At 41.4% G+C, this 21624-nt stretch overlaps 1 protein-coding gene across 2 annotated transcripts; it reads right to left on the bottom strand.

The window, feature by feature from the left end:
- Window positions 1-318: 318 nt before the first annotated feature.
- Window positions 319-8082, bottom strand: LOC146498615 (amphoterin-induced protein 2-like). 2 transcript variants are annotated; one of them, XM_085137950.1, is made up of 2 exons: window positions 7545-8082; window positions 319-6132 (listed from the first exon to the last, which is right to left on the bottom strand). In XM_085137950.1, exon 2 carries the CDS (start codon window positions 6051-6053, stop codon window positions 4539-4541), a length of 1515 nt encoding a protein of 504 aa, XP_084994076.1. In that variant the 5' UTR covers window positions 6054-6132; window positions 7545-8082; the 3' UTR covers window positions 319-4538. The 2 variants fall into 2 exon arrangements, with proteins under 2 accessions (XP_084994076.1, XP_084994075.1); XM_085137949.1 differs by having other exon boundaries at window positions 319-6138; window positions 7545-8074.
- Window positions 8083-21624: the final 13542 nt, after the last annotated feature.

Raw genomic sequence — 21624 nt, 5'->3', positions numbered from 1 at the left:
CAACCAACCAAAACATTTTCTCTGATTCCTCTAATCATATCTGTGTGATGGTATTTTATATAAGTGATTATCCATCTATCCATTCGCTTAAGCTTATCCTTTTTCAGGGTCCAGGGGCTGGAGCCTATCCCAGCTGTGTTAGGGCGAGAGGCAGGTTATAAGTAATCAATATTAATTTGTTTTTTGTATAAATGGTGAGAGCCCTGACACTAGCTCTTGAACGATTATTAGGCTGATTTTGCATTTCAACAGCCACATACTTAGTATATGGTAGTGGCTATTTATGCAGCCAAGTCCATAAATAGTTGTACAATGACACTTTTCTTTTCTTTTCTTTTCTTTTCTTTTCTTTTCTTTTCTTTTCTTTTCTTTTCTTTTTGCTCTACATCCAAAAAGAACATCACTACCAGAGCAAACAGTTACAAAGTAACTGAAGTGCAGAATACCAGGTTTAATTAAAGGATTTTAACATGTGCCTTATATTTGGATGCTTAAAAGTAAATGGACAATTGACTGACAAGGAGTTGCATGGCTTATTTCATTACAAATTAAGCAGATTAAAGATTTGGAGTTAATTCCAAATGTTGAACTTGAATTTGGTAGCTGTTCCTTCGAACTCTCAATCAATATATTGAGATATTGATCCAAGTGAAGGAGTCCATTATTAGGCTGAAAAATCATAATAAATCTCTTCAAGAGATAGCAAAAACATTCAAAATGGCCAATCAATAATCAGGTATCTTCTTAAAAAGAAGGAATGCACTGGGCAGCTCACCAACACCAAAAGGCCTGAATGAAAAAAAGAAAAAACAACTTCATAACATCTAACCAAGTAAGGAATGTATGCAAAGATGTAGGTATATCACTGTCTATAATCAGGAGATGACTTCTTGAATGGAAAAACTGAGACGTTATAACAAGGTGCAAACCACTGGTTACACCTAAGAACAAGAAGGCCAGATTAGACTTTGCCAGAAAACATATACAAGAGCCAAGAAAATCTTTGGACTGATAAAACCAAAAATAACCAAAGAAAAGAAAAGTATGGAGACTATGAAACATACCACCATCTGTTATGTTCCACCTGGTGGAGGCAGTGTTATGCCTCGGGCCTGTATTGCTGTCAGTGGAGCCACTTTACTGGTGTTTATTGATGAATTGTGAGGTTTATATGGCTGTACTCTCTGCTCAAATTCAGGATTTGCAAATGGATAATGACCCAGAGCACAGTGCAAAAGCTACACAGGAGTTTGTCAAGAAATTGGATACACTTCAGTGGTCACGTTAATCACCTGATCTCAACACAATGGAGCATGCTTTTCAGCTATTATATACAAAGTAGAAGACGGAGAGACTCACAAGCAAACAGCAATTGAAGGCAGCTGCAGTAAAGGCCTGGCAGAGCATCCCTTGGGAGGAAACACAACATTTGGTGATTTGGTGACTGCAAAAATATTTTCATCTAAGTATTAAAAACAAGTCTTATATTTAAAATGATAGTAGTTCCTCCAATTACTTTTGAGCCTCTGTAAATAGGGACTTGTGTATGAAAATGGCTGTTATTTCTTAATTAATAAAATGTTTTGGTAAAACTCCTTGAATTAAAGCTCACATCTTCAGTGTTTCATTTAAAATCCACAGTGCTGATGTACACACTTACAAGTATAAACATTAGGTCACTGTACCAGAGTTTATATTACCCCTGTGTAGCAAGTAAGTCTGCCATGTGTCAAGAATGTGTTAAACAACTCGTTTCAGTGACTTTAAACCCAAGTGACCTGTTGCCTGCAAAAGTTTAACGGATGAAAAACAGGGGACATTGATTGAGCCCAAGGAAGCCAATAGACACATGAATATGCCTGTAAATTTTATTGCTAAGTAATAATTTCAAATAAATGAACACTATTTTTCAGACAGCAATGTGGTAATACAACCACACTTTTAACCATTGTAGAGCAGCAGCTTATAAGTGAAAGGTGGTTATCTCTATATCTCTCTGAAAAATGTGCAAATTGGAACAACTTTATTGCAAACTTGGATCTGTTAAAATAAAGAATATGTAATCACAAAGGCAAAAGATGCAAAAGTTAGCCTTAGTAGAAAGATTAACTTGATAAACTTTCACTTAACGTTCATTTCATTACTTTGTTTAAAAAAAAGAAAAAAAGAAAAAAGAGGATCTTCTTTTTTTTCTCTTTTTTGTGGGTAATTAGGCACAGTGGTGAACAAATGGATCCTGAATATAAAATATTAATTGTTTGAAAAAAAGTTTAACATGTCCTGATTGGTAGTTTTTTACCTTTTATATACATTTATTAAATATTCATGTTGCTATAAACATAATATGGATTGCTGGACACACGATCAATAACTGCGGTAAATGTCAACCAAAAAAACTAAAGCTGCAAATTGTAACACCAAAACAATGAGTCAAAAGACACAACAAAGCCCTGTGGATGGATCTCAGGAGACCAGCAATGCTGTCACTGTAACTCAAACTGTGTTGCTTATATGCTTCGAGCTACCAAAAACAAAATCCAGTCCACATCGGATATTCAATTCAGTTCAATTTTATTTATATAGCGCCAAATCACAACAAAAGTCGCCTCAAGGCGCTTCTGGATATGTAGGGAGAAATCTCAAAGACAGAGTTCTCTGAACCTTACAGGGTTAAAAAATGAGGCAAAGAACCAAAAACTGCAGTTTCTTAAATGGCTACTTGAGAGTCAGTTCAGGCAGAGCATTTTCATTCCTGACGCATAACATATCGACAATTTGTCACGTTTTGAGGCGTCCCATGGGAACGCGAAAAGTAACCTCGTAACATAGGAACGTGTTGGGTGGTTAAAAACTTAACATACTGACGATTTGTCACATAACGTAATATGCTACGCTTTGGGAGTGAGAACGTCTTGGTTCAGCGACTCCGTCCCTACAGATATGTTAAAATATCAAACTTTGCAGCAGAAACAGATTAAAACCCAGTTTTTAACAGTTCCTGTCTTCATGGCTAATTTCTGTCTTTGTTATTGTTTTACTGAAGACCTAATTTAAGGCATAATTGAGAACTACACATGATACACATTGGCCCTGATCAGCATCTGTATATTTTTACACTGGCAGTGTTTTACAAGAGAAAATTAGCATTTCATTTTAAAGTGAATTGCACATCTTCGAAATAATACTAGCTAGCTGTTGCTAATGTTAGCACTACCCCTTTCCCCACGTTTGATTATGTTCAATTTAAAAAGAAAAAATTTAGGATGAAATCAGTCAAAATGACAGCAACTAAAAGCTATCTCCTAAAAGTTATACTTTGTCGATGTCTGTTTTACCCAATAAGATATTTATCTCATGTCTGTTTTTCAGTTTTTTTGTTTTATTGGCTTCAAAATTTCATTGCCAACCATACAAACATGTCACTAAAACCTGCTGAAAATGTTGCCATAATGCAGAGTCAGTTTGCTTTCAGTCTTCAATTGAATGGAGTCAAGTTGGAAACTATAGAATTATATGTTGGATGGTTTTTTGGTTGAACGGATTTATTGTAAGTTTGTTCGGCTAATTTTGTCTCGGGATGGTGTTGAAGGACACGAGCCCTCTTGTTGGTAGAGCAGTATTCCCAGAACATTTTAATATATTCATTATTTATTGATTTTCATTCATTTAAGGAAATGTCAATATTTGGTGTCCTTATATCAATACATACACGTGATTCTGTCCCGTATAGATTTTTTTCCCCCACCCCAAAATTGCAGACCACAAATCTGCGGATGACATACTTTTACCTACATCCATCATTTATTTACAAAAGCCATGACAATAACAACTATATATCATCATGGTGTATTTTGGAAATGTGTTCTTCTTGAAGTAAACCACCCCTGTAACAGTTCATCAAGTGTTTTTTCTGCAACAATAGCAAAACAATGGGTTTTGTGTGTATTTTGGTCTAAGAAGAAATTTTTACAGATTCATATAGATTTTAAAGGTGAATGGCAGACATAGTTTCATCTGCACAACATTGTTAAACAACATTAAGATAAATTCACAAGTACGACTGGCATGTTTCAAAGACAATATGCCCCACGGTACAAGACAGATGCTAAAAGAATGGTCATGATGCATTGAAAATGCAAGCACAATTCCCAACAGCCGCCACTGCCTCTAACAGCTCATCACATCAGGTGTGGATATTTCTCTCGGCCCAATATAAAAAACCCACCCACATTTCTATCTTTGTGATCTTTGCTGTAACAATTTTCTGCGGTAACACTGAAATTTCCATATGAACTCTTAATATTAAAAAAACAGACACCACTTACAGTCGAGACATAATTAAAATTCTGCCCACAAAAGGATTGCATTTTCTGCTTTAGACCAAACACCCAAACCCCACAGTGCATAACTACTTCACAAGAATCACTGTGCAGTACTCACATCAAATGGATTTTTTCATGATGTACTGAAAGAAGACAGCAAGAAAAAAAAACTTGGGTTCATGCTGTACAGAAATGTGCAAAAGGTTCTTTTTCTTGCTATGCCATGTGAGTGGGGTCTGTGAGGGGCTGTCCCACTGTCCTACTTCCATTTTTAAGAATGCCCTCGGAAGTGACATGACTCAAGTTAACTGCTGCAATTTTGGTGCAGCCAGTGTCAGAGTCTTCGGTCTGAGGCTCTAAGAAAACCACCTTCTTCCCATTTGACCGCTGCTGTGTTGTCTCCACATCTCTGGGGTCTGAACACAGGGTGATGGCTCGTCCGCCGCAGCCTCTCGAGTCTCCGCCGCGGCCATCCCGACACCGACAGGGGGTGAGGTAGAGGTAGAGGAGCACCAATATGATGCTGACCACGCAAGAAGCCAGTGTGGTAAATGCAGTGTTGAAATTTTCTGCACTATTGCGATGCGCTGAACCGCTGGTGGAGGTAATGCTTAAATTTCCAACTACCACTGTGACCTCCAGAGAGTGACTGGGGTTGTAGTTATGTCCACGGGGTATGACACACCCATATGTTCCAGAATCTTCCGTCAGCGCTTCTCGAACTTCAAGGGTGCCATTGGGAAGAACTGCGAGGCGGGCACTTAGATCACTGTTTGAGGAATTCAGTACCGTTGTAGGGGTGACCCAAAACACCACAAGCCCCTCCTGAGCAGGCAAAGTCAACCCTGGGCATGGCACTCTTAACCACTCACCAGGCTCTACTTGGTAGATCTGTGTCTCAAGGGGCATATCTGACATTTCATGCTCCTTACAATGAACTCCTGACTCTGCTCCTTTTTTACATGGGTAGTCACCTCTGAAATCCAGTAGAGGGGGATACTGTTTCCACATCCAATACTCCAGCAAGGCAAGCAACGCACAGTCACAGACTAAAGGGTTTTCCTGCAAATAAATTCCTCTTTGGCGAGTGAGGGACAGGAGGCTTTGGACAGGCACCTTAGTCAGTTTGTTATATGACAAGTCTAGAAATGTCAGATTTAGAGGTCCCTCGGGTTCTTCATAAATGACTAGGGGGAAGACTGACAGCCTGTTTGTAGAGAGGTAGAGCCTCTGTAGGTTGCAGAGGTCCCTGAAGGCGCCTGGATCGATTTGAATAATCTGGTTGTCAAACAGCAGCAACTCCTTCAGTTCTTTCAACCCATTGAAGATGGATGAGTTCAGCACTGTCAGCTGATTGGACGAGAGGTCCAAGTGGAGGAGATGTGGTGTCACATTGAAGGCGTTCACATCAATGCTTCTTATGAAATTTTTGCCGAGAATCAGCGTAACGAGCCGTTGCAGCGGTTGGGAAATCCAGCCCACATGCAGGGCAGTGAGTCTGTTGTGGCTAAGGTCCAACCGTGTGGCATAACCTGGTAGATCAAAGGGCACCACAGACAGATTGCATCCGCTGCAGGAAATTATATCACTGGCACAAAGGCAGGAAGGTGGGCAAGTGGCCATAGAGGGAGGGAAGCCAAGACACAGCAGGAACAGCACTCCTGCAGCAGACGGATTACAGCAACCCCTGACATCGGTCTTGCCTAAAAGCTCCAAGGTAATGGAATACATCCTGGTTTTTCCTCAGGATGGACCTCAGGTTACCGTCTCATTAGATGTACACATGTCAGGTTTATAATCCTCAGATAGTCTACAGCTTGAAGAGACGAAACAAGAAAAGTGAAAGAGAAAGACAATGGAAATTAATGCATTATACTACCTGAGAATAAAAAAAAACATAGTAGATGACGATATCAGAATAAAGTGTTTTCTATTTAAAGTTTTTTTTTAAAGGCACCGAGATGACAAGAGGAACACACAGTAAGACTGTTTAAGGAAATGGATAAAATAGGTAAAGGCATGACATGCATGCAACTCTAAAAATAATTTATAATCCACATTTGAATACAACAATGATTGCTGCTGGCGTCACCCATACATGACAACTGGTAGTAAAGACTGGAACAAGTGTAACCTGATATGTGCACAGCAGTAACACTCCTCCCCTATTCCCCACCAATACAAATACAGTCTGCTTACTTCACTGCTCACAAGACCACATCTTTTGTAATAATGCATCTGTTTACAGGTTAGTATCACATTGTACACATAAAGAAAAGAGATTAGTATATGTTTTTTTCCAATTGTTACTTTCTACTTGCCCCCTCAATTTTAACAAATGCATCAGTAAATCTATGTAGACCTTTTCATCCATTCAGAAAACAAGGTACCAGATAATATAAACACCAAGAATAGGTCAGAACTATTATTAATTATTATGTTAATCAAGAGTCATTGAATAATTCGGATATACAACTCTTCAAATCACCATAAGCAGCTGTTTTCCCTGATAAATTTCTCTCATAATGGTAATTTAAAGAAATGAGCAGTAAAGCAAGAGCGGATTAATACCAGAGAGGCACGGGAGAAAAAATAAATAAATGAAGTCAATTCAGAGAGGAGACAGCCAAGCAATCACTAAACAACTGACAGAAATTAATGTGATAATCAACAAACATTTAAATAATTTCTTACGCAGCAGTGCCAATCATTCTGTGTTTACAGGCTCTTGTGCCACCTTTTGCAAACCTAATTTCAATTTGAAAACCCAGACATGTTTTAACTCAGAAATAAACAAGTGAAGAAAATAATCCCGTTCACTTGTATTTTTGTATTTATTATTTGTTACAGAAATGTATTTAGCTACTTTGGATATACGTTTAAATGCATATCCATAATCAAGCCTTACAAATATGTATTCTAAATAAGATTTTCTTTTACTTAAACAAAAACCTGATTGTTAGTTACAAATCTTAAAGAATTACTGCAAAAACTATATTAAATGCACAGAAAACTTGAAAAAGATAGTTTAAAAATATAGAAACGTGACCGTGGGTCTACATTATTGCCATACTTATTCATCTACAATGCTCGCCTGAGTTAATCAGTTATTTGTCCTTCCTGCTCTTTCCCCCACACACGGCTCAGCAGAACAATATTAACCGGCTTTTTTGCGACTTTGAAGGAACCAAAACGCAGACGCACAGCATAAACCCAGCTCACCTTTACATCCACATCGCTGCCCGTTCAAATCATCGTGCCGTTATCCAGACCCGCTCTTTTGGGGGGCGACCGGGTCCTGTTTCACGAGTCTTTCAAAAGCAACTTGGAGCTTTTCGCAACAAAGCGCATCGTTTTCAACCCTCTGAGCAATCCACGGAGAGGTGCCGGAGCAGAATTGTTCACCTGAAGCTCGGGTTACATGTCACCGTGGGAGGGGTCGTCCTGCGAGTAAACACGAAACACAAAACAGCAGCCAATACAGCGACGATGCGAGAGTGGATGATGCCAAGAGGAGGAGACAGGGCACCCTGGAAAAGGAGGAGAAGGAGAGGGAGAAGGTGCGGCAGAGGCAGAGAGGACAGCATCAGCACCACACACTCTGCAAATCCACTGTTTTATAGCCTAATTTATCAGAAGGTGAGTGCAGCTCAATAAAAGTCAATCATAACAATAACAATAATAATAAAAGTAGACTAGTCTTTTAGATTTTATTGTTTCAGTTAAAAGGCGATCAGACGATCATCAAGTATTTCCAGGATTTTCCATTAATACTTCCCGTTATTTCCCGTTTATCCATTTGCAATAATATTTTAAACATGGCTCAAATTGCATGTGTATTGTGAAAAGTGACAAAATGTAGCTCAATATTTGGATTTTACAGAATTTGGAAAGTAGTATTAGAAATGTAATAGGTAAGTTTTAGAGCCCTCTTCAGGACTAGGGTTGGATCAGGTGACCCTGAACCCTCCCAGAGTTACGCTGCAATAGGCCCAGGCTGCTGGGGGCTTCCTTTAACGGACTGATCACTTCTTTTTCACTCACCTCTTTATGTGTTTATACATTATTTTGCATTTAATCATTAGTTGTAATTAATCTCTGCCTTTCTTTCACAGCATGTCTTTTGTCCTGTCTTCTTCCCGTGAGCAGATGGCTCCATGAGCTTGGTTCTGCCTGAGGTTTCTTCTTGATAAAAGGGACTACTTGCTCATAGGGGGCCATCTGATTGTTGGGGTTTGTCTGTATTATTGTAGGAGCTTTACCTTACAATACAATACATTACCTTGAGATGACTGTTGTTGTGATTTGTCACCATGTAAATACTACTCTGAATAGCTCCCTGTTGGTTAACCTCATAAGTTTTTCCATTCCCAAATGATATGTTGAACCCATCACATGTCAATTGTTTCTGTGAGCTGTTAAATGCAAGCAAGTGCCAAAACCTAAGAGAAATAATAATAGAAAATCTGTGGACCTGCTGTACACCACCTGCCCAGCATTTAACAGCTGATACCCAGGTTAACAATGTGGGAGACATGGCACTCAAAGAATCCTGAGGGCTATCGGAGATTCCTGTAATAGCAGATATGGTGTCACCCTGCCCCTACTCCCAAAAAGTCATGTTGTTGGGCACATGTGCACAGAAGAGGTTCACAGGACTTTTCAGTGAGTTTTAACTGACTGGTGATAATCTATTTGTTATCACAGAAAAGATGTCAATTTTAAAATCAATTGTTTACCTTCTTCTGGGCTAAACTAAATCTGTTTACATAATTTTTAATTCAGCTGCATGTCCTAATGATCACTAAAATTAATATGAGTTGTTCTTACCCATTCCCCCATAAAACAAATAAAAAAATAAAAGAACCCAAAAGAACTTACTTCAAGAAAGACTTATGGAAATTGTAGTTAAAGCAATGCTGATTCGAATTGGGAAACAATCTCCTTTATCTGCGCTTGCCCAGTGTTTTGTCAACTCGTCCATCCACCCTGACCTCCTCTCTTTAAAAACTTTGTGGCTTTGCAATCACCTTGCTTCCTTTTTTGCTCCCATTTTTTTTTTTATCACAGCCAGTAGAAGGTAAAACTGGATAAGACATCCCTGTTGTGCTTACAGCTTTGGCTGCTGCACATAAACAGTGATGTTTGGTGATTTTTGTGAAATCAGTTGTTATAAAACTAGGGGTGGCACAGTTGCCTCACAGCAAGAATGCCTGGTTTCTAATCCACCAACCAGCTGGGACATTTGTGTGTGAAGTTTACATGTTCTCCCAGCAATTGAGTGGGTTTACTCCAGGTCCTCCAGCTTCCCCCCACAGCCAAAGAAATGCATGTTAGGTTAATTAATGATTGTAAACTGGCTGTAGCTGTGAATGTGAGTGTGAATGGATTGATCGTTCAAGACTATTTTGACTGAATTTTTACCTGTGTAACACTGTGAGAAGTATAGCTATTGTTTATTCAGTAATCGTTAACCAATTAATCAGTGTGTTTACTGGCGTATGTTTATATCACAGTTATACCAAAGTAGACAAGGATGGTTAAGAATATTCACATTTATGACAAGTTTATAATAAACCACTAATAAATACTGAAATATCATAACAGATTAGCACTACATGACACTTTATGTTAGTTCTTATATAATGCATTACCTATTTCGCAAGTAATGTATTCCTCTCACAACAAACAGGGTGTTCATGGTAGAAGTGATCTATACAATACCTGAGTATTGAAGTGACTTGTGTCCATGTTTGATTGTGTTTCTACTCTACTGCACACAGACCAGGAGAGCTTTTCTTGTTGCGTATGCTCTTTTGAGTTTGTCTTTTTACTGTCACGGGGTGTAAACGGACTCACGTGCAGACCAGAGATCCTTGCAAGGAAGACAGTGAATTTATTTACAAAAAGACAACACCAGGTGATAATATGTACATGTACAAGTGGGGGGAAGGGAGGAGGTCCAGGGTTCCAGGGTCCGTGAGGGAAAAGGAGGGGGATCGAACAGACTCCAAACGTTTCCAAATTTCTCTCTTCTCTCCACCACAATGTCGTACACGCCACACATTGGTTCGCAGGCGGGTCCGGGAAAGATCTGTACACAGAAACTCCAGTTAGAAACAGACTGACAGAAAGAAACTCACAGATTCTAATTTTCTGACTGCAGGGGGACTGACACTGATAGCTCAACGATCCAGCGATGAGTAGCACCGTGCTGCCATCTTAAGTAGGGCTCGGGATTACGAAGATAGGTAGCAGGTGTGGAGATGGCAGGTGCGTGGGCCAGGGGCGGGAGCCCATAATGAGAACCGCCCCGGCAGGAGATAGAGAGAGAGAAAGAGCAAAAACAACAAAAATACATGTTGCCTAATACGGGATCAGCTGATGAGGCACAGGGACCATGACATTTATATAAACCATCCTGCAACTGAAGTTGGATAGTAAGCGGTAACTTGCTGTCCAACTTTTTATAACTTTTGACTACAGATAGAAATCATTTGAAAGTATAGTTCAGAGAGTAAATCAGGCCTTCCTTGCATTGTTTGCCCACAACAGAAAACTTCAGTTTGCCTAACAAGCAAAAGTAAAATCAGTATCTTCTAATTGTGTTAAGAGAGAAAAGCCGATCAGCTGATCATTGATCAGTTTCATGATTGAAGTAGCAACAGGAGAGGGAGGGGGAGAGGATGAGAGAAGAAGAGGCAGCTGCAGAGTAAAGAAACTAAATAACTCCAGCTTTGTCTGTTTTTCATTGTAGCTGAAGTTCGGGACAAACTGCGTTCCTTTTCACCTCATTACCAAACGCGTGATATTTTCTCTGAATACCGAACGATTCCGTTTTTTATGGGATGGTTGGCAACTCTAATAATTAACCTTGTGAACAAAATAAAGTTCACTAACATCATAGCACCCACCCAGCTGTATAGAAACTCTGTCATGCTAGCTAGTACGCAGTATGAAAAAGTCAGCACAACGAAATTAAACTCCACCTAAACTTGGTTTATATCTGATCCAGATAGACTGCGGGTCATAAATTATTACCTGAAGTTCAGTTCACCTGACACTCGGACCGGCGCCGCCTCGGGTCTCTCTCGTCCTCCTGCCTCCCCTTTCCCTCATCCACCTGCTGGCCTCCACCACTTGCTAATGTTACTGAATCTGTGGAAGCTCCGCCACCACATGAAGTAACGAATAACGAGCCTATCTAAACCCCAGTAACGAGTAACGCGTTACTGATTTTGGTATAATAACTAGTTACCGTGCTCGTTACCACAATAATAACGTAGTTACTGTAACTAACGCGTTAGTCCCAACACTGGTCAACTGTCATGGAAAGAAATGGAAATCTGCACCACAAAATGAATTCCTCAAATATCTCCTAGGTCAGATTAACTCAAGAAATCTCTAACAGTGAGAGTATTATCGTGTGACTGATACCCTCAAATCTTTTAAGGCCCATGCCTGGTAAAGGTTCCCCTGCGTATACAGCAATTTGGAAACTTTACTTTTGTTCTTGGAAGCTCAAGGATTATAACGCCTGCTGAGATTTCTGAGCCGGCCCCATGGCAGCAGAGCTGTCGTAGCATTATGCCGTTAATGGCAGCTTGCCAAGGACAATTTGGTTCATTAGCGATAACATCATTGTAATTAAACATCTGTGACCTTAAAGATGCCTGTGGCGTTTTCTCCAACGGAGCCTCTGCTTCATCGCTGCTCAGTCGCATTGCACAGCAAAAATGTGCGCCAGAGAAAGTGCACTGAGTTGTGGGAAATATGTAAACAAGCAGCTGCAGCTCACAATAACTCCCCTAGGCTTCTTTTTTATTTTAAAAGAAGAGCAGCATTTTAGGATTTGCTTGTTGAGGCAGAATATTTCAGATGGCGTTAAGCTGAGCAAAGGGTTTACATAATCCCCTCTCTTTTAAAACTCCGTTTATCTGTAAAGTGTTGGAATAAAAAAATGAACGTATGAAAAAACTGTATGAATCCCCTGCCTTATTTATAAGTGAATAAATAATGCAGGGGATTCACATTTGGTCTGCTCCATTCTGATGGGGCTCAATCTTCTGAAATTTCTTTCTCTGCCTATGCAGTTTACCACAGTGTGTGTGTGTGTGTGTGTGTGTGTGTGCGTGTGTGTGTGTTTGTGGTTGTGTGTGTGTGCTTTAGTTTGACACTAGCAGATGGAGTATTTCATGCCACACAGAATTATTCTTTACTGTATCTGTTTGTCAAGGTTGTAAACTCTAAGCTTGAAGCTCTGACAGCTTTTGTGTTTTTTTCCCCTCTTGAGTTGAAGATGTAGACGTCCAGCTTAATATCTGGCAACATGAAAGAGGAAAAGAAATCAATGGAATTCTCATTTCTGAAGATGAGTCAATTCGATTAGCTGAAAGAGAAGTGAGAGTGAGGGCTCTTATAATCCCAACTTCAGTCTAATCACAATGCACTGGTAATTATGAGCTTTCCACCCGGGACTCAGTGGGAGATAAATCGCTGTATGTTTCCATGGTGCCGATCATCAAAGGGGATGGCTTCTGGGGATTTTGCCAAAGTGTCCGTCTTTGCTCTGCGATCACTTACGTAGGTTGTTGATATGCATGGGACGGATGGTCCAACAGTTTTCCAATTACTTATTCATGGCCAGATAACTTGCTGTTAAAGATGCACAGGATATGAAGCATATTCATCATAAATCTCTTTTGGTTTTTTGTCTAATCAGAAACAGGTGGTTTGTAGCTTTAACCAGTCGATCCGTTTATTAAACAGTATTAAAGCGGGCCAGGAACTGCATCCTACTCTTTTTCGAACATGTAGATTGTGTGGTGTATAGAGATAATCATGGCAACTCGATGTCTTCTACTTTGTTTTTTTCTGTTTACAACAAATTTTGTTTGTTTTTACTTATATATAAATGTTTGAAATCAATCAAACACTCAGCCAATGCCTGCAGGTGTTTAATCTCGCCTGGCTGTTAAATATTTGTCATTGGATCCATTTTGCATTCTTGATGTAAATTAGCCTCTGATTACACGGTTAGAACCAACACCAGCTGGGTTCTGACTGCTGGCTGAAGCTAAGCTTTGAAGAGTACTGGTCTAGATGGGTTTTAGTTTAGCTAGAGTTCAACAAGCCATCTGTCCACTCAGGGCTCTAACCACTTATTACTCTCAAGGGTGATGAGAAGAACATGGCACACTTCCAGTGGGCACTGAGAATAAGTCAGTTTCTGATGTTCTGCAGGTTACAGGACGTGTCTTATAAAAGGGTTTTTAATCATTTTGGAAAATATGTTGAATGCAGAATCTATGTTTCAATCTAATCTAGATAATCTATTAGCTAACACTGCTGAGAGGACCAGTCGCTGGCTATGGTTAAAAAGGGCTGACATCACTTGGGCAGCTAAGGCAGTCAGCTAACCGCGAGAGAAAAGAAAATGTTCTGCTCTTCTTCTGTTTTCTGGGAGGCAGTGGGGAGGTAGAGCGTACAGCCCGATCTGGCGGGGAGTTGTGGGAAGCCAGATCAGGCACCCCCTTCTGGCTCTCCTCTCTGCTCTCTCCTATCATGTCCCTTTAGTCTTACTTCTCTCTATCACCTTATCTATCCCTTTGAAGAAGTGAGGCTCCATAAATGCTAAAGAGCTAAGTATTATTTCTCAGTTGCAGTGAATAGATAGGAGAAAATAAACTGTAGAAAACTAAACAGAAGAAGAGAAATAAAATTTAACATGAACCAGTGACACAGTCTGGGGCCTGATCAACCCTGGCAGGGCCTCCTTGGATGAGGGTGTCTAGTAATAATGGCCGAAACACCCAATGAATCCAAGGTCCACTACTGACGATGTGTCCCAAATCTTAATATGATCATCTAGATCAGATCTCTAATCCCCCAAAAATGGCAGATTAGCTTGGGTAAATAGTTGAGGCACACAACGATGTGTGCTGCTGGTAAAGTTTCTGGGCTGCCTTTCCTCATAATAGCCATCCCTCAAAAATTTCCCCATTTAAAGCAATGCAATATCAGGGACTATAACATCTAGTCCTTTTACTGAATTTACTGAATCAGAAATATGGGAAGACTCTTGCTTAAGATAGGCTGAAGGCAGGCAGGTTTGTTTGGCATTGCATTTAGTGTTTTGTATGACTTAAAAGCAGTACCTTATCAGACGACTGTCGTAAGTCTAAGTAGGAATGCCTAAAAATGTATTTTTCTAAAAGGTTTACGGGATGTTACAGAGATTGTGTTGTTATCAGTAATGTGGTTATTTATGACAGTCGTGATTTTACGAGCTGTAATCACATGACCATGTGTTTCTTGTGTCTGCAGGTATGTAGTGTAGTGAGCATCAGCCAAAAAAAAAAGGGAAGCAACTTCAGCAACTCCTGAATGTAATGCAAGTTGCTACTGTGAGGCCAACTTATATACTTCAGTGCTGTTATACTGCATATTTAATATTTATATCTCCTCCATGATTAACCACCTTAGATGGTGGTGGTGAAGAGTTTGCATATCTGCAACTGTTAAACACTTGAAACAGTCTCTAGAAACAGTTACCTGGAGAGGGGCTGGACTTTTTTCCAATTTGGAATGGTGAGTATGATTGTATCCCACAGGCTCAGTGCTGTACCTATGAGTTTCCCCAAGTGGGCCAGATGATTGGGTCCCTGTGCATTTGGGTTGGGGACTGTGGTTTGCACACATTTTCCAGGCATCTGACTAAGATGCATCCTAGTTACCTTGTAGGTAGGTGAGATGTTTCAGGCATGTGGACACTCAGGACAAACTGAAGAAATCATGGGCCTTGTAATTACAGAGGATAAAGTTTTCAATACTGCTGCTTTGATGTATTATAAGCATTATACGTGCTGTGCATTGTGAAGATCAGGGCCAAAGTGTAATGAAATAAGGAGTCTTATCTATGACAGAAAAAAAGAGACTGTTGGGTGAGCTACATTGACTTATATCAACAGAGAGAGAATAGAGCTGTTGTGCAACCAATAGAGCTGACTCTACTGGTTGCACAACAGCAACTCAGCCATGAAGCCATGTCAAATCAAAGAAAGGTTGCCAACTTTCTGCAGTCAATCACAACAGATCTCCAAACTTGTGGACTTCAGATTTGCGGGAATCGGTTTCCATGCATCCAAGCCTTACATCATCAAGTTCAATGCAAAGCATCGGATGCAGTGGTGTGAAGCACACCGCCACTGGACTCTAGAGCAGTGGCGATGTGATTGCTGAAGTGACGAATCGTGTTTCTCCATTTAGCAATTCGATGGACGAGTCTGAGTTTGGTGGTTTCCAGGGGAACAATACTTGTCTGACCGCATTGTGCCAAGTTTAAAGTCTGGTGAAGGGGAGATTATGATGTGGGGTTGTTTTTCAGGAGCTGGGCTTAGCCCCTTAGTTCTGGTGAACTAACTTTGTGGGAACAATTTGGGAATGGCCCCTTCCTGTTCCAACAAGACTATGCATGACTGCACAAAGCAAGATCCATAAATACACAAAGCAAATTAGGTGTGGAAGAACGAGACTGGGCTGCAGGTTCCTGACCGCAACCCAACAGAACACCTTTGGGATGAATTAGTGCAGAGACTGTGAACCAGGCCTTTTCATCCAACATCAGTGTCTGACCTGACAAATGCTCTTCTCCTACACTCCTACTATCTTGTGGAAAGCCTTCCTAGAGGAGCTGAAGTGATTATGGCTGCAAAGTGTAGGTCAACATTATATTAAACCTATAGATTAAGAATGTGATGTCATCAAATTCATATGCTGGTGAAGGCAGCATCACGTTTGCTCAATGAAATACTTGTACTTAACATTATAGTCAAAAGGATTTTTGTATTTCCGTATAATGTTGGAGGATCATGCTGGCTATGAGCCAGTCATTTGTTGACCTTAGTTGACTGGTATTGCACACTCCTATGCTGCAAGCAACTGAATAAGCAAGTGTCTCCAGGTTGGACAGAAATGTCAAATGCCTTGAAGTTTCACTGAAACACCAGCAAGAAACACATTCCTATTTTAGAGATAAAACCAGTAAGAGTACCTCATCTGAAAAAAGACATAACAGCACAGGACTTAATTGCAGAAATGAGGTGCAATTATTTTTTTTTACACTTATAAACTGCCAAAGGATTTTCAAATGTGCAAATTTTGCATTTCAAGTAACTGTTGTAGATCGTAGCCGTCAGGTATCATTAATGGTCTCCGTTTGCAGCACTCAAACTTCAAGGACTGAGTATCCAAACCTGAACTGTGGTTTTAAACACCAGGTGAGAATAAATAAATGCACAAATTAAAATTTATTCATCATGCAAAACCGCAGCTCCGGATTTAAAACCACTGAAAGGATCAGGTTGTGTCATTTCCCTGACATAAGACATCAAACAGAGGGATATAAATAGTGTCTTAATACCATGTATTAAAATTTCCCTGGCCTTCAGTGATTCATCTTACACATCGTCATCTACTCTAGCTGCTCTATGTACTGCTGTTAATGCCCCTCAGACATTGAAACCTGACTTTCAGAGAGTAGTTTAAATGAGGGACCTGTCATACTTGATTGAGTACACATGCACCCTAAACGATGGTGCAGACATCTACTATATCATATAGCAAATAGATTGTGTGAGAATGTGACTTTTATGTTCTGGATGTGTGTGTCCTTAGCACTTGCAAAAGGACTCTCCCACATAGAAATGCTAGGAAACGTTATCCTGTGTGTTAGGGTAAAATTCAAAGACTTGAAGACAACAGGCTGGTGGATGTAAAAAGGTCACTTTAACAAAACAGGTTGAGCTGGATAGTCAACAAGCCCAGAGTCTAACAGAAAGCCCAGCAAACAACTAGGACCAGAAAAGAAAGCATAAACTCAGAGGGATTAACATGGAGACAAGAGGGATACTGGGCCGTCACATGACAGGCGGACAGCAAACGCACACTGACAACTGACAAAGGACTATGAGGGCAAGGCACACAATCACAAGGAAGGAGGCAAAGCAGCTCCCCCCACACACAGACACACATTACTACTAAAATAAAACTGGACGTGACTATAAAGCAGCTAACACAGACAAATGGGATACAAAGAGAGAAACAAGGACACGGGGAAATGGGCAGGAGAAGCAAATGGAAAGGCTAGAATTAAATGTCACAGAACAAAAAAGAGCCATCAATAATTCATGTGTATTACATGACAGTCACCAAAGTTTCCTTCAGAATTAATGACAATGGCAGTGCAACATATACATTAACAAGAGTGGGGGCAAAGGGTGCATGGATGTCTTTTAATGCTTGCTTACAGGGGTAATAACACAGTTATGTCAAATGTTTGCACCATTCTAATATAAAGAAATATAAACGTAAAATATTTGCTCACTTTAAAGTTAATGATAGCAACACGTCTCAAGAAAATTGGCAACGTAACAGCCCTTCTTCTTTTAACTTCAATACACAAATTGGGACTGATGACATCATTTGCTGGACTGTTGGGAGAAGAATGTTGTCCCATTCCTGTCTCATACAGGATTCCAGCTGCTTAACAGTCCAGCTGTGGACTTCTGTGTTGTATTTTTAGTTTCACTATACTCCAAATGTTTTTGGTCTGGACTTCAGGCAGGCCTGTTGAGGTTTCTAATGTGCGTGAAAATAAAGCAATGAGAGCACACTGAGCATTAAAATATTTCATTAAAATGAAAATGTAAATTTTACCACTATGTGCGCTAAAGCCCAAGAATAGCAGCTTTCTGCAGCATCAATTTCATGTCTTATTAGCAAGAGTGTTTCAATGTACTGGTAAAATCTTATACATACATATATATATATATATATATATATATATATATATATATATATATATATATATATATATATATAAACACCCAGCACGCCCCTGTGGGCGGTTTATCCTTCAAGCTCGGGTCCTCTACCAGAGGCCTGGGAGCTTGAGGGTCCTGCGCAGTATCTTAGCTGTTCCCAGGACTGCGCTCTTCTGGACAGAGATCTCCGATGTTATTCCCGGGATCTGCTGGAGCCACTCGCCTAGCTTGGGAGTCACCGCACCTAGTGCTCCGATTACCATGGGGACCACCGTTACCTTCACCCTCCACATCCTCTCGAGCTCTTCTCTGAGCCCTTGGTATTTCTCCAGCTTCTCGTGTTCCTTCTTCCTGATGTTGCTGTCATTCGGAACCGCTACATCGATCACTACGGCCGTCTTCTTCTGTTTGTCTACCACCACTATGTCCGGTTGGTTAGCCACCACCATTTTGTCCGTCTGTATCTGGAAGTCCCACAGGATCTTAGCTCGGTCATTCTCCACCACCCTTGGGGGCATTTCCCATTTTGACCTCGGGACTTCCAGGTTATACTCAGCACAGATGTTCCTGTACACTATGCCGGCCACTTGGTTATGGCGTTCCATGTATGCCTTGCCTGCTAGCATCTTGCACCCTGCTGTTATGTGCTGGATTGTCTCTGGGGCATCTTTACACAGCCTGCACCTGGGGTCTTGCCTGGTGTGATAGACCCCAGCCTCTATGGATCTTGTACTCAGAGCTTGTTCTTGTGCTGCCATGATTAGTGCCTCTGTGCTATCTTTCAGTCCAGCTTTGTCCAGCCACTGGTAGGATTTCTGGATATCAGCCACCTCCTCTATCTGCCGGTGGTACATACCGTGCAGGGGCCTGTCCTTCCATGATGGTTCCTCCCTCCTCTTTCTTGGGTTTCTGCTGCCTGAGGTATTCACTGAGCACTCGGTCAGTTGGGGCCATCTTCCCAATGTGTTCTTGGATGTTCCTTGTCTCATCCTGGACTGTGGTGCTGACACTCACCAGTCCCCGGCCCCCTTCCTTCCGCTTAGCGTACAGCCTCAGGGTGCTGGACTTGGGGTGAAACCCTCCATGCATGGTAAGGAGCTTTCTTGTCTTTATGTCAGTGGCTTCTATCTCCTCCTTTGGCCAGCCTATTACCCCAGCAGGGTACCTGATCACGGGCAGGGCGTAGGTGTTGATGGCCCGGATCTTGTTCTTACCGTTCAACTGACTCCTCAGGACTTGCCTGACCCTCTGCAGGTACTTGGTGGTTGCAGCATTCCTAGCGGCCTCTTCATGGTTCCCATTCGCCTGCGGGATCCCCAGGTACTTGTAACTGTCCTCTATGTCTGCAATGTTGCCTTCTGGTAGTTCAATCCCTTCAGTTCTGACTACCTTCCCTCTCTTTGTTACCCTCCGACTACACTTCTCCAGCCCGAACGACATTCCAATGTCATTGCTGTATAGCCTGGTAGTGTGGATCAGTGAATCGATGTCTCGTTCACTCTTGGCATACAGCTTGATGTCATCCATGTGCAGGAGGTGGCTGACAACTGCTCCGTTCCGTAGTCGGTATCCGTAGCCAGTCTTGTTAATGATCTCACTGAGGGGGTTCAGGCCTATGCAGAACAGCAGTGGGGACAGAGCATCTCCCTGGTAGATCCCGCACTTGATGGTGACTTGTGCTATGGGCTTGAGGTTGGCCTCTAGTGTTGTACGCCACATCCCCATTGAGTTCCTGATGAAGGCTCTTAGGGTCCCATTGATCTTGTACAATTCTAGGCATTCCAGTATCCAGCTGTGGGGCATTGAGTCATAGGCCTTCTTGTAATCAATCCAGGCAGCGCACAGGTTGGTCAGTCTGGTCTTGCAGTCTCAGCTGACTGTTCTGTCTACCAGTAGCTGGTGTTTTGCGCCTCTGGTATTCTTGCCAATTCCTTTCTGTGTCCCGCTCATGTATTGACCCATGTGCCTGTTCATCTTAGCCGATATGATGCCTGACAGGAGCTTCCATGTTGTACTGAGGCAGGTTATTGGTCGGTAGTTGGAGGGGACTGGTCCCTTCTTGGGGTCCTTGGGGATCAGGACCGTCCGACCTTCGGTTAGCCATTCCGGGTGTCCCTCGTTAACTAGCAGCTGGTTCATTTGTGCTGCCAGATGCTCGTGGAGTGCAGTCAGCTTCTTTAGCCAGTAGAGGTGAACCATGTCGGGCCCTGGTGCTGTCCAACTCTTCATACTGGAGACCCTTTCTTGGATATCTGCCACTGTGATGGTTACTGGACCCTGTTCAGGGAGGTCGCTATGGTCTGCCCTCAGATCCACTAGCCACTGAGCATTGCCGTTATGGGTTGCGTCCTTCTCCCATATGCTCTTCCAGTATTGCTCCGTCTCCAGCCTTGGTGGTGCTGTTCTCTTATTATTGTTCCCTTGCCACTGAGAGTACACCTTTGCTGGTTCTGTGGAGAACAGCTGGTTTATTCTCCTGCCTTCTATTTCTCTGGTGTACCTCCTCAAGCGGCTGGCCAAGGCTGTGAGTCTTTGCTTGGCAGTTTCCAAGGCCTCAGGTATGGACAGCTTGCTGTATTTCTTATGCACCTTCTTTGTCGCACCTTTCTGCAACTCCGTTAGTTGGCTAACCTCCCTCCGTGCTACTTTGATCTTGCCCTCTAGTCTCCTTCTCCATGGAGGGCACTGCCCCTTGTGGCTGTTCAACTTGTAGCCAAGCATCTCACTGATCACTGCTGCCGTATTGTAGATCAGCTTGTTAGTGTCGGTAATCGTGGCTGTAGGTATCGTCCGTATTGCTGCATTAACATCATCTAGCAGACCTTCTGAGGGTACTTCACATAATCTTGGTAACCGGCTTCGGGGGATCCAGGTTTCAAGCTTGGCCATGATCCTATATTTCAGGTCAGTTCCTCTCGCACTCAACGATCCTTCTCCTGTCGCACTTGGGGCTATGTACCCAATCTCGGGTGGGGGTGATGAAATCTCCCCCCTGACCTGGCGTCCTGACTCCTCCTTGCCGTAGCATAATAATGACAATACTGAAAAAAGCTATATATATATATATATATATATATATATATATATATAGCTTTTTTCAGTATTGTCATTATTATCTGAAAACATCCATGATTGGAGCATGCACAGAGCCTGAAGCAGAAATCACAGAAACAGACAAAGTTAATAACCACTGTCCTGATAGTCATTATCACGAATATCACAATTCATTATCATGAATATGAAGCAATAAATGTGAGTAAAATACAAATGAAATATAGAAAATCAAGGGCTTATATATTCAAATAATTAATCATTAAGAAAAATATGGCCAATATAAAATGAACATTTACTAATCAAGTAAATTTTATTTCATTTTAAATGTAACCAATTAATTTTACTGATACATTTTAATGTTTTTTTTAATAGATCTTGAACATCTTGCACTGTCAGTGGTGCTGCTATGGAGCCAAGTTCCTGGG

This window comes from Neolamprologus multifasciatus, chromosome 17 (assembly GCF_963576455.1).
Source record: "Neolamprologus multifasciatus chromosome 17, fNeoMul1.2, whole genome shotgun sequence".
Taxonomy (NCBI): Eukaryota; Metazoa; Chordata; class Actinopteri; order Cichliformes; family Cichlidae; genus Neolamprologus; species Neolamprologus multifasciatus.
This window is presented reverse-complemented; position numbering and strand designations above follow the sequence as displayed.

Coding starts and splice junctions, on each gene's coding strand:
- LOC146498615 (XM_085137950.1), bottom strand. CDS start 6,053: ATGTATTCCATTACCTTGGAGCTTTTAGGCAAGACCGATGTCAGGGGT.